Source organism: Anser anser, assembly GCF_964211835.1.
Source record: "Anser anser genome assembly, chromosome: 4".
Taxonomy (NCBI): domain Eukaryota; kingdom Metazoa; phylum Chordata; class Aves; order Anseriformes; family Anatidae; genus Anser; species Anser anser.
This window is the reverse complement of record NC_139724.1, coordinates 53,665,778-53,681,897: the sequence shown is the minus strand read 5'-3', so window position 1 is coordinate 53,681,897 and position 16,120 is coordinate 53,665,778. Positions and strand designations below refer to the sequence as shown.

Here is a 16,120-nt window from a genome sequence, read left to right as displayed (position 1 = left end):
AATGGCATTTTTATGTTTGTGGCTTTCAATGAATTAGTTGCAAGTTTTTTTTTAAAAGACCTCTGTATAAAAATTAATCTCTAGTTTCCTTCATAAAGTTAAAAATACAGTACTCCTTTTACCAATCTGAATTTCAGTAAATACATGTTTAACATCCATTATATAAATACTGTATTCCAGGAATGATTAGTAATTGCAAGTGTTTGAATTGGTAGAAAAAATCATGCAGGAAATCTGTTCTGTCTTCCATCACAGTAATGGCTATATAATTATTTTCATAAAACAATGTTGCTTTACTGATAAAAGAGCAAAGACTTTTGATTGTGCTACTACCTACGTTTACATTTATAGAATTGTATATTCATAAAGTCTATACCCAGAAAACCAAAAAACTGAAAAGACTACTCGTCAGTCCTGCAGGAAAAAGGAGAGTATGATATTTCCTAGCTGAGTGAGAGGAGGGACTTGAGACTTTCTTAAGATAACTTTTTTTCTTCCAAATTTGTGTTCCTCAGTAGTAAAGAATTGCTAGTACCTAAGTCAAAACAAACAAAAAACAAAACAAGACACCCAAACAAACTGTGTAGTCCTTTCAGTGTGAAATCTGAATTATCTGGAATGTTTTAGAAATGCTCTCTGAAACTAATTTGAGATGTCTTGTTTAGGAAACCCATATTATGACAGCGTGGGGTCTCTAGGTGTTGGAACTTTGTTAGGAACTGTGTCAGCATTTCTTATCTACACTAACACTGAAGCCCTGCTGGGACGATCCATTCAGCCCGAACAGCTGCAGCGACTTACTGAATTACTGGAAAGTGATCCTGTAGTAAGGTGAGAATCTTTATAATTCAAAAACTCTACTAAGAACAGCAAAAAGCAGGGAAATAACATTTAAAAAAATCATTCAAGCACTTATATAAGAGAAATTTGGTGAGATTGTTTTTAGTTTTCTATACTGAGATTTTTAGACTTAATTTTTACTAACTTCTATGCTAAAAATGTAATAAGTGCATGCTTCTACCTCTCATATGCTCCACAGCTGAAATAAAATTGCATATATGTTCCAAAAGCTACATTAATTACCAGAATTGTCACATGACTTAATGAGAACGTCATGACAAATATAAAAGTAACTTCAAATACATGAAATGCAAACAGAAATGATGCTGCAATGTTGCTTTCATAGCTTATAATACTTAAATGTTTTAATTCTATGTTACTGTTAACATTCAGTGTATGGGATTCTGTTACAGCTGGCAATGAAGTGCTGCAGTAGTGTTATAATAGATTCTGCATGTTAGATGATTACAGAATGAACTCAGTGCTAATTTCTCTTCCTTTGGATATCTGTAATTTGAAATAAAAAACTTACAGCTCATCGCAATCTGAAATATTGTTTAAATGCTTTTCAGGAGCTGTTTTGCTTTTGCTTCTAAATTAAGGTTAATAATGTTAGAGTAATCTAATTTTGTTTTCTTCTTAATCGTTAGTCAGAAATGTATTTCCAAGTAAATCATCTACAGTTTTTTAGTTTTTGTTGTTATTATTTGTGGTCATTCCTGAGTTATGGAGGGGAAAAACAAAACAAAATTAGTTTCTTTCAAGTATTCCCAAATTCCATATCCAAAGTACACAGATTGTTGGCTCGCTCTTGTCCCAGGCTGGAATCCTGAAATCATTCCTGTCCCAAACACTATTTATATTATATTCATTTTTATAGGCAGCTATAACTTATGAACAGAGCAGATTTAGTTATCTCCTTCTTGATGAAAGCATTTTTTATAACAGAAAGTAACAATTTTGAAGAAGCACATAGGATAATAAGAAAATGAAGACTTGGTAAGGAACTGACTATACGTGAGTTTTCAGTGCAATCCTCCTTTTTGCAGTTGCTGCTTCTCAAAACGGTCCTCTCATGTTCTTTCAGAGAGGGTTTGCAATCTTTATTTTTAGATGTTTTCTACCTGATATGAAGGGGAATCATTTAGTATTTATCAGAAGATATTTTAGATCCAAATTGACCTAAGGATCCAGAGGCTCTGATTTTTATTTCCCCTGCCATCACCATTCATAACCTACTATTCCATCAGTGGATTGCCTGAACATCGTGTTCCACTACTAATTATAAATTATTTGATTCATCAGACAATACTAACTGCTGTAGTACTAAAATAAATTATCTCTCTTGCTAATCTGTTTTTCAGCTAGATCTTGAATTTTTTTTTACAGAGTTTGTTTGACAAGACCTACATTTACTAAAGCCTTAATGACTGATATTAATGCTCTTAATATATATTTTTTTCCACCTTTTTCACTATTTTGCCTTTGGCTGTCAGGTGAAATTGTCTTTAATGAAATGGATCGTCTTATTTGTAATTCTTAAATTTTTGCACAGTGTTAATCTTTCTTTTTCCCCACTCTCATTAGTGTTGCAAGATAAAAAATTAATTGGCTTTCACAGTTATTCCTAGTTCTTCTGACTGTCAAATACAAGTTACAGAGCCTGATGAATTAGAAGCATTTTTTTTCTTTTAAATGTCCAGTATGCTTCTTGGTTACTAAGATAAGTGTTTTTTGAACTAGTTTGTTGTTCAGCTTTTTTCAGATTAAGAGGATGATGCTTATTACATGTTTCTACCTACTCTGTATCATTAGTAGTAGTTCTGTCATTTCCATCTAGTAGGAGGCTTGTTTCCAGGTTATCTTTTGTGTCTGCTGTATTTAAAATCAAAACAAAATAAAACTTGGTTTGTATCACCAACAGTGATTGCTTTTTTTCACTCCTATCAGTTTCCTGGACAATTTCTCTCTTGTTTTTTTTTTTTTTTTTTTTAAACTAATGGTTATTTATTTTCCCTTTTCATTTTGCTTAATAATTTCTAGCTGTAGCCCTTACTTAACTTGTGAGCTAGAATGGTCTTTCACAGTTATTCTTGGCTGAAAAATTACTTTATTTTATTTTTGCTACATAAACATTCCATTTGTAACTCTTGTTCACACATTTTGGTGCCTAAATCTTTGTGTTCAGTTTAACTGAAATGTTAGGAGGTTAAGTTTTTGGAACTGTGAGATAAAATGTATGATTTGGTACAGACTCCTCATCCTGTTTTTATGGAATGTAATCATGGGCCCCTAGGCGTCAACTATTTTTGGTGACAGTTTCATCCTCAATTTTAATTAATTGTAACAGCTGTTAGGTAATTGTGCTACTGTTCTGTTGTAAAATCCTTTTTTTTTTTTTTAACGTGAAGAATTACTACTGATGGCTCAAAACTTGTAATTTGAACTTCTTGACAATTTTTCCTGAGTGTGAAACTTGCTCTTTTCCTTAGTTTGAGCTCATAGCATGTTCTAGCCACCCACAAGCTTTGTCACTTAAGCTTTAGCTTGTATGTTTGTATTTTGAATTGTGATTTTCTCCCCCTGACTTATGGTCTTATCTTCCCTGGACAGGTTATGAGCAGGTAGATATTTTTGTCTGCATTTACAGAATATTCATCATTCCACTGAATTCTGTTATCAAGTTATCATCTAATTAGGGTCTGACAGATCTTTTATCTTCTTTCTTAGCTCTCGATATATCTTCAACATTTTTTAATCTCGTGGATTTGAATTCCCTTCAATAACCCTCATTGAAACACATCCGTTACCTTAAATACCCTCTTGTGTGATAAGATGGTTTGATGCAAGTTAGGTTACTCCAGTTAATACTGTTTTGATTTGGTAGCGTCCCACAGTATTGCTGTACAAATGTGATTGGAGCTAGAAATTCTTTATTGCTACCAATAAGCTGATAGTTCTTCTAATCTGCTTTAATATTTGATATGATGATTTTTTTTGCTGTATCTATATTTAATTCATTCTATTTCTTTTTTTTTTAAGTTCTTGACACACAAAGAAATAGAGTATTATAAGAGAATTTCCATAAACACTTTCTGTAACTGATCATCTTAAACTTCTGCCTCCTGTTCTCTGTAGGCTGCTCTCTGTAGGGAGAACAGGCTACTTCAGAAATGCACGCCTTCCACTTTTCTCCCTGCACCCCTTGTGATGTTATTTCTAATTTATAAGCATTCAGATGGGAAGCAACCTTTCTGGTTGGGAAGAGTAAATTTGCTTAAGAGAAAAGGGCATGCTAATTCTAAAGATGCTGTAAAATTGCACAATTTAGTAAAACAAATGGGGAAAAAAATAGTACTTGCTATCATGTGAGCTTTATTGCTCTGTCTAAATGTTACGCTAGAATTTAAAAATTTAAGATTGGATTTTTCTGTCAATAAAATAATTCATTGGAACTTTGTCTGCAGTTGACCTCAGATATTTGTTTTGCTCTTTTGCCTCAGAAACATTGGAATAAAGAATTTCAAAAATTTGAAACTTGTGATTTATGTCCCATTTTTTAGTCTCTACTTTTTTTCTGGCCTTGATGGAAAAATGTGGAGACTTACTATGCAATGGCAACTTTAAGTTCTACTATTTTTAAGGATGAAGTAAATTTGTGTTAATCTAATTAGGGGGGAAAAACGTAATTACACATCACAGTGTTTATCTAGCAAACGGGAGTAAAAGCTATAAGGAAACAGAAGTACTCAGTGGTCCAAAGTACAAATGTATCGCAACATCCATATTCTAGCATCTGTTAGAAACCTTTGAATAAATAATAATAATAAAACATTTTTCCCATATACAAACGCCTGTAGTGTTATTAGTTATGATCAATAATTCATTATGATCAAAAATGAGTTCCAAATACAATAGAAATACAATACAAAATTTTTAAATAGTTGCATGTATATGTTTTTCATTGCAGAATAAGTTATGTTCTAGAGTAGGAGAAAGCAAAAAACAAACAAACAAAAAACCAAAACCAGCCTTCTGTGTAGTAGCAAATAAGTTGAACTTAAAAGCTTTTTTTTTCTTTTTAAATGCTACTAATCTCGTTCTAAATCTACCATGCTTTTTGTAGTCTGTCTTTTATTGTAGTGAGCCCTTCAAGGATGTGGGATACTTGCGTTGGTGTAGCAGGTATCTGTGGAAGAGGTGCAACTGGTTACATATAAATCAATATTCAATGGAAATGTGTGATAAGAAAATGAGGATATGTTAGTCAAAGTTAGTGACCTTTTAAAAATTAATCGGTCATTTTACTGTAACAATATTATTAACACCAGAAGTCAAACTAGCTAGTTATTTACTTTGTGTTGTTCTACTTTTTCTTTAAAAATTCTGCATTTCAGAGCAATTCATGATGTGAAAGCCACAGACATGGGAATGAGCAAAGTGAGATTCAAGGCAGAAGTAGACTTTGATGGGCGGGTCGTTACTCGTTCTTACCTGGAAAAACAAGACATTGAACAGCTGCTACAAGTACGTATAAACAAAATGACTTTGTTACTTCCAGCATTTGATTTTGTTTTCTAGCTTCAAGCGTGCTTAAAAAAAAAAAAGGTTTTTCAGGACTTGAAAATGACTTCTTCATTTTGAAGGTTTGTAGATGTCTTTACTTTGTGTGTGTTCTGAACAGTGCATCTGTACACAGAATTGTGTTAATGTGCTGCTGAAATAGAGCCATTTCTGGGCTTAGCAGGGCCTGGGTAGGAAGAAGGGCTGATTTTTAATTCAACTTCTCATTAGAAAATGCAGACTTGTCTAAAATCATGTTATTAAGAACATAGCTTGTCAAATATTCATTAAATTGTGAGAACTCTGGTTAAAACTAGAAGCCTGTCACTTGAGAATAAGCATCTGTTTTGGCGGAGACATTCACCTTGGGTGCTGAAGATGCAGAGTTACGGTTTACAGATCCTGCCATTCAGACTAGACTTGAATATGGATTGCTTGCATCACATGACTTAGCATTTTGACAGCATTAACCATCTGTAAGCATCTGTCTCTGATTCTAGCATAGTTCAGAGAAGCTTTTTTTAATTCCTCTCTTCAATACAGAAATGCAAAACCCCTCTTAGTTGAATTTTACATGGCAAAGCTATGAAGTTTGAAGTAAAGAATAATTTGTCTAAACTACAAAGAGAGTTTTAAGTAGGCAAAATGCTTTTGCTTATCCATCTATTTTCACTGGTAACTATTTCTTATACACATCTGTATGCATAGCTGTAAGATTTTTCTTTGGTACCCTTTCAAAATGAAGATTAGATGTCTACATTTTATGTCTGTCCATTAAACATGACTTAGCAATTATCTGAATTTACGTTTAATTGCTGTAAATTTTTAAGCCATTAGTCAGTGTATGAGTTTATAAAAAGCACCACCCTTTAATAATAATAATAAAAGATGTATATTATATAGTGCAATATGTGACTTGTACATGGATTGGATTTCAATTTAATATGTTTTTGGAAGGAAGAGTGCAATTAAGTTTGTGTAACTGGGGCGATGCAGGTGTGCTTGATTTTATATTGCTGAGTCCCAGTTCCTTTGCTTTGCTGTTGCACGTGTTCAGTATACTACTTTTCTTTTCGAAGTCCTTGCTGATGTTTGTTCTTTACCCACTACTCCCTTCCCTTGCATAGAACCTTGACTGTTTCTTTTCCTGGTTGGTTCTAGATTGACAACTGTTTCTTATACAGGTCACTGTAGTTCCATGTAGTAACCCTGTGTCAGTTATGAAACCAACATTGAAGAATAGCCCCTTTCAGCAGGACTCTGTCATCCATAGTCAAGGGCAGACATAGTGCTTGCCTTTTGGTCTGCGTTTTCGTTTAAATAACTAGCTTATCCTGTATTGGTATCGACACTGCTCATTCTAAAGTTTTGAAATTTATCAGTTGAAGTGCTGTCATTCAGATTAATCTCATTTCTTTTGCTTGTTAGACTTGCCCTTGTCTTAGTCACGCATTAGTGTGGTTGGGGGACATTTTTTAAGCTCATTCAAGTACATTATTAGTCTTTTCTGTTTTAGAGTAATGTGACAGAAGAGAAATTGATGTTGTTTTGTATTTGTATGCACAAGACAAATTGGCTATTTGATTATCATCAGTGTATTACCAATAACCTATTCGTCCTGCATTGCAGCTGTATCATCTAACCGGTGACAGAGATACTAGAGGGCATATAGGGTGGCTTCTGGCCAGTTTGGTTCTTGGGTGTGAGAGCTCTAAGGAAAGCTTATGGTAACGCTGTGATACCTTCTTTGGTGCTTCTGATGTCTGTTTTTTGGGGGGGGCGGGGGGTGGATGTAGCCTCCTGTCTTCCTTAACCTTATTCTTTCAGTTTGTTATGCACTTGGTCCCCTAGTCTTAGTTCTTATCAACTGTCTTTGAGTTTTTTTTGGTATTATTGAGGGGCAGTATTTACATCATCATTCACGGTAATTGTGGATTTTAAGATGAGTTGATCACGTGGTACCCAGAATAAGCATTTTCCCCTCCTCCCCCTTTCTCACCTTCTCAACCTCTTAAATTTGATTTCTTGCTAGGAAATTCAGCAAGTGAAGACCCTTGAAGAATTAGAAGCGTTCATGCTTAAGCATGGTGAGAATATCATTGACACACTGGGAGCTGAAGTAGACAGACTTGAGAAAGACCTAAAGGTAAAATTTAGCTGTTTAATAGGAAATGTATACTCTGATATATTTTAAACAATATTGATTCTACTTCTTGTGATTGTGCCTGTAAACATAAGAGGGAAAGAGGTTGATGATCTTAATGCCAATTTTCTTGCTGTAGTTTCACTAACTAAATTCTGAACAGCAGCAAACCCTTTGCCTTTGATCTGTTTTGCATTTTGGTCAATTTTATACTATTGCGTAACGCAGTTTTCATGAAACGAGAACTAACTGTGCCTCTGTAAATGCTAGGGTATTCTCAGTGTCAGGTTATTTACATGCTGTTGAATTTTGTTTTGGTTCTAAAGTAGCAAATTTTTTTATTTTACTTTTTAGCATGGTACTTAGCATTTAGTCAAAACTGGTATCACTGTTTGAGTGCTCTAATTACTCAATGGCTTTTGCTGATGTTGAAACAGCACAGTGCTTACTGCTTTGATAAGCCTGTCATTACTTCTTATCATTACTTTTTTTTTTGTTATACAATTTAAATATCCTTTGGTTGATGTAACAAAGGATTGTTGCTATTTTAAATTTTCTACTTATTTCGTGGCTGTTAATCACACCTTTTCTGGTGTGAATATAGAACTGTAAGTATACTGATTGCCAGACAAATACAGTCCTGTTATGACTCTCTTTTTACCTTCGTGGGGCGACACTGCTCAAGAGCATGTCCATCCTTGCCTATAATCTTTGATAAATATTCTAGTTTCAGTTTATATCCCTAGAGTGGTGCTGTTTATAAATCAAAATGTTTTTGAGTGTAATTGCATCAGCAGATCGAGTTCTTCATGTTTTTTGAGCAGCAGGCTCATAACTAATTATTAACATGAATACTATTTTTTGGTTTAGTTAGGGATTTCAGTGATTGTGTTGCTGTTGAATATGCTTTACTGAATACACAAGTCAGATTCACAGGCTGGATGAGTTTGAAGTAGGTGACTCTTAGTAAACCTGTCATAGATTGTACAGTTCATGTAATGTTGATAACATATATCTACAACATCAGGGAATGCGTATTTCTTAATGGAAATAGTATTTTAAATCTTCATAAATAGATCTGATGGCATTCAACAAATTATTTCAGAGGTTATCCATTATTCAGGATAATACCTGTTAAACACATGCATATGACTTTAAGAAAGTTTTATTTGGATAGTTTTATTTAAAAAGTAATTGCCTTTTTAAAATCAAAAGAGCTGTTTCATACCTTATAAAGCATAAGAGCTAATTCAGTGGTGAAATTAAAGAGTATTTGTCAAATAAGATGATGACTTAGTCTTCAAAATTGCTTATAATAACGGCTGTATTTGTTGAAGTTATTCCTTATTTCAAAATAGTCTTGGTGTTATTAAAAAAAAAAAAAAAGGATTTGTTATGCAGTCGACAACATCATACCAGAAACTGATTATTTGTATCCATGTGCAAAAATGTGTTTGAATATTTTCAATTAAAAACATATATTTTTTAATTTCAGCAACGAAATCCTGATGTTCGTCATGTGGATTTGGAGATACTATAGACTTGGCAGAAGAAATATTTATGTTGATACCATTTTGGGAAGAAATCACGTAAATGGCTGAAAAGCTTCTGAAATTGCAGTGACCTCAGCACCATACCTTGCTTACTTTAGCTGTAGGCTTCCTGGGCTGTTAGCACTTCTTCTGTTTCTGGAAGAGCATTAGAGTTTCAGACAACAAATTCCATGGTAAAATCAATTTGAAAAGCTACTTGACTTAAACTCCACTGGAGAATCTGAGCATATTTACTGCAATTCAGAACTTCAGACTTGAGGTTTAGTTAGGCAAATAAAACTGCCTGAAAATATACAACACATTTAGTTTTTCAATTGTGTCCCTTTGCAGTCAGTTTGCACTTGTTTAGTTTCTTTCAAGATATCATTAAAGGTTCTTGGGAGATATTAAGATTAGCTAGGAAAAGTTTGTTCCAGTGGAACCTGCCAACCTTAAACTAATTGTTATATTTCAACTGTGTGATTGTTTCACAGTTCTTCTTTTCTATGAGATAAATTCTTTCAAACAGGCACTGGCCTTCTCTTAAGTACCATGACCTGGAACCTTTTTGCCACCATTGTGATTACCAACAACACTTCAGAAAAATCAGATTTTTCTCCTCGGTGGTGTCAGCTTTACGTGGTTAGCCAGAGTATGTTGAGTTACTGTGAAGAAATTACTGCGTAGAGATTTCAGTGAATTTCCTCTGTTTAATTTTTTCCTACTTTTACACTTTTCTCTTTTTTGTAAATATCTTCAGATGTAATCTGGGAGATATTATGGTAGTGTTTATTAAAAGTTACCTGGCATTTTTTTTTGCTTTTTATACTTTTAATAGGTGGTATTGCCAGAAATGGTCATTGCTAGAAGATGTAAGAAATGTATTTGGAAGTAATAACAGTCAAAACTGTATTAGAAATATTTATAATTAAACAAATGAATACATTGTATTTTTTATTTATTTACCTATAGGCATTATCCATTACCTGAATTCTAAACTGCTTACTTTGTGTTTTTTAAGAATTGACCATACTTGTCTGGGAAAGTAAAAGAATTTTCAGTGGTCCTCAACAATCCAGAGATAAGTGTCTAGAATTTATAACGCTGAAACTTGTAATTGTAGCACTACACAAGATCAACCTCAGGGCTTTCTGCAGCAGGCACCCAAGTCATACCAGATTCTTTGAGAACCAGTCATTTAATAGAAGCTATGATCATGCATACTGAAATATAAGCAAAATAACTACATATAAGTAACTCTGAGGAAAATCCTTTATGCACTTTAAAACCTTTCAGTAAATGAAAATTGCTTATGAGTGAGAGGTGGTAATAAGAACTTCCTAGTGACTCCTCTGCTGAGTAATGACTGACTGGCTGAGAGAAGAAATGCTGACATGAAACACAAGTCATCAAAAATTAGTTTATTAAGATTAAATTATAAGCATTGCAGCAAATAATAATTGTGGAGACCAGTATGTCCGGATTTGACTAAAAGCTTTTTAGACTTTTTTTTGTATTAAATATAACTTAGCAGAGAATTGTAAAAATTGAAAGTAGCATGCCTTTCAACAACTGAAAAGCACTTTGCATGCTGGTCATTTTAGATAGAATAACATTCCAGAGTTTATTTAAAGATGGGACTTCACAGACAGTGATTGTGGGTAAAGGATCTTTTTGGTATCCTTGCCCATGATTCCTATTCACCAGTGGCTTATTTGTAGTGTATTAGCTTATTGTGGCAGATCCAGAAGGCATGATTGGCCTCTTTTTCTCCTGTTGTAGAATTAGTATATTTAAGCCTGATGATTAAAAATGCATTTAGTAAAAGAGTTTAAAGGTAATTTGCAAGTGTACTGTATCAAGTAAATGTTACTTAAATTTTAAAGTAATTACGTTTTCAGTCATTTACTTTACATTTTACATCATTTACCTATCTCCTTGCCCCTCCATGTGAACTTCATCTCAACTCATGCAGTCTGCTGACGTTACTCTTATTCACGAAGAGCACTGGAATCTGATAAATGCATAACCTCTTTCCTACTGCCTAGAATATCTACATGGATTTTGAATTTGAATAAATGCTTAACAGTTGTTACTGCAGAAATGTTAAAAACTGAAAGAGGAGTAGAACTGGGAAAATCTTCTTACCGTGGGGCGATAGTCAGTGTGGTGTAAATGGTTTGTATGTGGGTGTCAGCGATGCCAACAGGATACAAATTTCATAAAGTCTGCTCCGTTGCAGGGCAGAAATTTCACAATGTTAGTAAACACTATATAGATACTGAAGTGTTCCAATATCTTTTTAAAGAGGAGGCATGAGTTTATATTTTTTTACAGGACCTCTGCTCCAACAGCCTGTAAAAATGTTCTCTTATTCATCGGAGATGTAATTCACATGAATTCTCATCTTAATTTCCTTACCTGAGTCAGAAGTATATTGACCTACATACCTTTTGTTCACATTCCAGTAAAAAATTCAGATCTTTCTCTCCCAATTACATTCTTGATTATATCATTGCAATATGTTAAATTTAAGAACTTAGAACTTGGGTTTAGATACATAATTAGTTGTGTAGTTTGAGGACCTGTTTCCATTTTTAAAACTGATCTGGATGGTGGTGTACCCCAAAAAGGATGGATGACTGTTTTTGGCAGTTCCTTTTAAACTTGCCTGTCTTGCAGTTGGGTGAAAATCTTGATTCATTGAGCCTGTCAGATTGGAAAGCCAAGGTAATTCCAAGTTGTTACATTTTAATATGTATTATAATCTATAGATTGCTCCTAAAAGTTTTGACATTTTTATTCCTTTTTTTCTTAAAGCTTGAGGTGATGTGGGTCCAGTACTTAGTTTACTTTTATTTTAGTGTTTTGGAGGAAAATACTCAAATAATCCATTTACCTGATAGAATCCTCAGAATTGAAGAAAAATTGTAAAGTCTGAAGGAGTGGATTTTTTCTTCATCACAAATACAGTTACATGATGATCCTTTGAGACTGATTTAAAGGTGTGTAGTTAAGGAAAAGGAGTGAGGATTAGCTAACTGCAGAGTTATATTCTAGGAAATATTTCAATAAAAATTTAGTGTTTTAAAATATTTTTGTAGACTGGCATTACAGGCTTTATTTTTCAAATTGTGTTCAAAGTACTACTGCCCTTTGCTTATTTGTTGTCATATCTCATAATTCTGTAAAACTTGTGCTGTTAGTATAAAAATGTCTAAGTGTTCCAATATACTGAGTGATCATAATTATTTTAAGTCAAAATTGGCTGGACACTAATAATATGTGTTTTCCTACACTCTATAAGATAAATATAAAATTCTGAAGTGATTATATTTGCCCCCATGAGTCAATTTCAAGCCTAAATTGTTTATAAACTGTGGAATTCAGTACTTCATGTGGCCCACCCCCACAACTTCCTAAAGCATTTAAGCATGCTTAGTTAAGCATGTGGTACTAGTAAATCCTTTAGTGCACTACTGTGTTACAGGGACTGCTTTGGGTTCTGGTCTAGGAGGAGCAGGGACTCGGAGAACACGTTTCAAAACACGTGTTGCATCCTTTTTCTGCTGCGGTTTGTGCTCAAACTGAAGGGTTTTTAGCCCGTGCTTTTCTCGGTCCTTGAATTCCTACTTTTTTTTCTTATTTAATATTTCTTACTTGGAAAAGAGGAAGGCATAACATGGAGCTTATGTCTTAATAGCAGGGCTAAATTCTACCCTTGGTCTCTGGATTTTTGTACTGGCTTCTTGTTCATTGCTAGTTTACAGTAGTGATTGCTGTTCTGAAAGCTTCAAATCAAAACTACCGGCAAAGCCAAAACTACCGGCATTCTCTGATTCTGGTAGGCGAAGCTTTTTCAACTGTATCTAGAGATTTGATTTTTGTTGGTCTCCCTTTGACAAGGGGAGAGAACAGGGAAGAGTTTTAGGTTTGTTTTGTCTACATAATACACTGATTGCAATTCTTTGTCCTCCTTATTTGTTATCACTTTAGCTGACTTCTATTTTCTGCTTAACAAAGAAAAAATTATACATTATGGAAGTCCCTCTGTTAGTGATAAGTGCATCAAATATGGCTTTCCTGCAAAGAGTTTTTAGGCTTTTGTGTATCAAAAGGAGTGCTGCAATTTTCAAGAATTCTCGATTAAGTAATCCTTGTGCTAAAGATGATCTAGATGTGTTTCTCACAAAAGAATTCACAGAAGTATATTGTCTAAGACTTGAAAGAAAAGTATTTAATTTGGTCGTCATGTTCTTAAGGCATTTTGGCTTGGCAGAATAGGAGAATTGATTAATATTGACTCCTGCACCAGAGCTGAACTTCTGTGCATGCCTAAAGGCTTACACAGCAGAAGTGGGTGTAAAATGAAAATGCACATTTTTCCTAGCTTAAATATTGTGCTGCTTCTGTTCTTAGTGTTAGCTCTGAATAGAGAGAACAACTAACATCTATCTCTTCTGCAGTTTGCCTGCTTAATGTAAATGAGAAGTTGAGATGTACCAAACGGATTTTTCGTAGAGGGGTTGTCTAGCTTAAGTCTTTTTTATTTCCTTTCTTGTCAGTGAGACAGAAATAATTAAGATCAAAAGAAAACTCTAGCTGCATTGCATATAAAAAGAAATAGGAATCCAGGCTTTCAAGCACAATAGTCTGCTTTCTGGAAGACGTTCTGAGGAAAATAAAAGTGCCATGTGGTTGTTTGGGCTGTAGAAACTGCAGTCAATCAGTCTGGGTTTTCAGGCTGAAGCAAAAGAAAAGAAACTATAGCAAAATGGGTGGTAAAAAGGAAAGAAAGCAAGAAAGGAAAAACCTAAGATGTTGAGCATTGGGAATAGGAAGATATCAATACAATCTAGAAAATGTGGCCAGAGGTAAGAAATGATGGTTGGAGAGGAGAAGAGCAATACAAAATAACATTTGATTGGAATGCTTAGAACAAAGTTTCATAACTTTTTTTGAGCAGTATTAAGAGAGTTGGGTGATTTCCCCCCACCCCCTACTATAGTGAAAACTCGTCTTTCTGTAGTGAAAATCAGTGACTCGGTTTATCCGTTTCCTAATCTGGTATTCAGTCTTGCAAATGTACACCTGTTTGCCCTCTGAAAACTTAGCCTTAATGCTAAGGGTAAGGGCATAGTCTCAGTCTGGATTTTTGTTGAGGAGGTGTGTGTTTGGTGAGTGGAGGTTGAGTAATTTTAATCGTGGAAGTGGTAGCTGGAGTGAATTAAAGAATTGCTTCTTTCAGCCAGAAAAGGATTGTAAAACCATGCAGAAGTATGGAAAAAAGGGTGGAGTATTGTAAGGACTACAGAATTGTTGCAGTGGGTTACAACTGTTACTGAATATGTTAGTCTGTATTTTCAGGTTGCTTAAATGTCTCTGGATAAGCAAGATTTCTAGTTAAATCATGAAATTGTGGGAAGGAATTCAAGAGAAATTTCAATGTGTAACGTAAAGAAGACAAACATAAGATGCCACAGAAAATGAAAAATAGGTACGGAGAAAATCATCCTTCTATATTACACTAGGTTCTTAAGGACAATTTCTTTTTTTCTATATAAATGAAAAGCACCAATTAAAATGTAAGGTCTTGGTTACTTTTTAGAAGTGTTACACTAACAGAAAGCCTGGTCATATTTTTGTATTATCGGTGTTCATGGTTCTGTTATGGGGACAAGGGGTCTGTTAAAGTAGTGGAATACAGCTCTACACTCAATCTAAGTTTGATTTTTGTAACCTAAATTTAGACTGTATTTAAGCCATTTGAGGTTGTGAACAACAAAAAAAAAAGGCAATGTTGTATAAATGATGTAATATAAAGCTTCTTGGTAAGTTTCTCTTCAAAATAAAGATTGGAAAAGGATGTGAGATGAAGTACCTGAAAAATGTCTAAAGCATTTTGAAAGCTTTTTGGCTATTGCCAAAACTGTATTAAATCTGAAAGCCAACGGCGAGGGTATTCACTGGTGGCAGAGCTTTCAAAGGGCAATCTCAAAACTGAAACGTGTTTTTCCGTGCAGCCTTTTAATCAAATGTATTCTCTACCCCATTTCTTCCCCCTTCTGATGCTTTATGGTGTATTGGCTTTCTCATTCTGTCTTGGTTACTTCATATTAGTATGGAGAAGTCAGTTTGATTTGTAAGATGTAGATATTTAAGTATTTCTCTGCATATGTTTTCTCATGTAATTATAATTGAATTTGGTACATCTTGTAAAATGTCTGGAAGCTGTAATTATTCAGTAAAATGTTACATAGCTGGTAAAGGTTGTGCTCTGTTAATTTAAGCTATTTTATGTGTATTTGGAAGGTAAACAATGACCCTGGCTTTAGGCAGTTGATGGTGATTTGCTGTGTTTCTGAATTCAAAGTGCATAGAGGAGCATTTTATGGATGCAAAACAAAGGTTATATCCATCTTTTTGTACTAGTTAGTCAAAACTGCCTTTGTGGTGTCGAGAGTATGTGCCACTCCGTAAGTGAGCGACCTGCCTAGGGTAACCAAGCTGTATGTATTAATGCTCTGTACTTCAGTGACAACTGTGCCATTAATCCTTTCCACCCTGACCCCCAAAGAGTGAAACTCCATCCCCAGTAGAGTAGGTTCTTGCTGTCTGTGTCAGATGCCCATTGGTGCCGTCTCCAATCCGAACCTCCAGTCCTGGCTCAGAGAGATGGCTTGTTCATCTCTGTATAGCCAAGTGCTACAAATTGCTTCAAGAGGTTGAGTTTATGTATTAGACTTACATATTAATGATAATTTGACAATACCAGCAAAGCTGTCCAAGCCTCTTAAGAAAATGCCAGATATCGTTCACTTGAAATTGGTTAATTAGAAGTTAGCTTAGAAAGGATTTAACATAGTCACTGGTTCACTGAAGTGCCTCTTCATCATTAATGCTGACAAAATCTAGTGGTCTGTCTGGTTATGGAAAAAAAACATTTCTAAGTGGGCTGAAATAAAACCTGGATGTGGTTATAAAAGGAAACATACAAACAAGAAGCCTGAGTGGGAAGGTGGAGAAACTTGGAAAAATGCAG

At 34.4% G+C, this 16,120-nt stretch overlaps 1 protein-coding gene across 1 annotated transcript in view; it reads left to right on the top strand.

The window, feature by feature from the left end:
- Window positions 1-15,346, top strand: part of SLC30A9 (solute carrier family 30 member 9) — a 38,267-nt gene extending 22,921 nt beyond the window's left edge. The window contains exons 15-18 of the mRNA XM_083834970.1: window positions 666-831; window positions 5,238-5,367; window positions 7,436-7,549; window positions 9,042-15,346. Of these exons, the coding sequence (XP_083691096.1) occupies window positions 666-831; window positions 5,238-5,367; window positions 7,436-7,549; window positions 9,042-9,086 (455 nt within the window). The 3' untranslated portion in view covers window positions 9,087-15,346. The remainder of the gene's footprint in view (window positions 1-665; window positions 832-5,237; window positions 5,368-7,435; window positions 7,550-9,041) is intronic.
- Window positions 15,347-16,120: the final 774 nt, after the last annotated feature.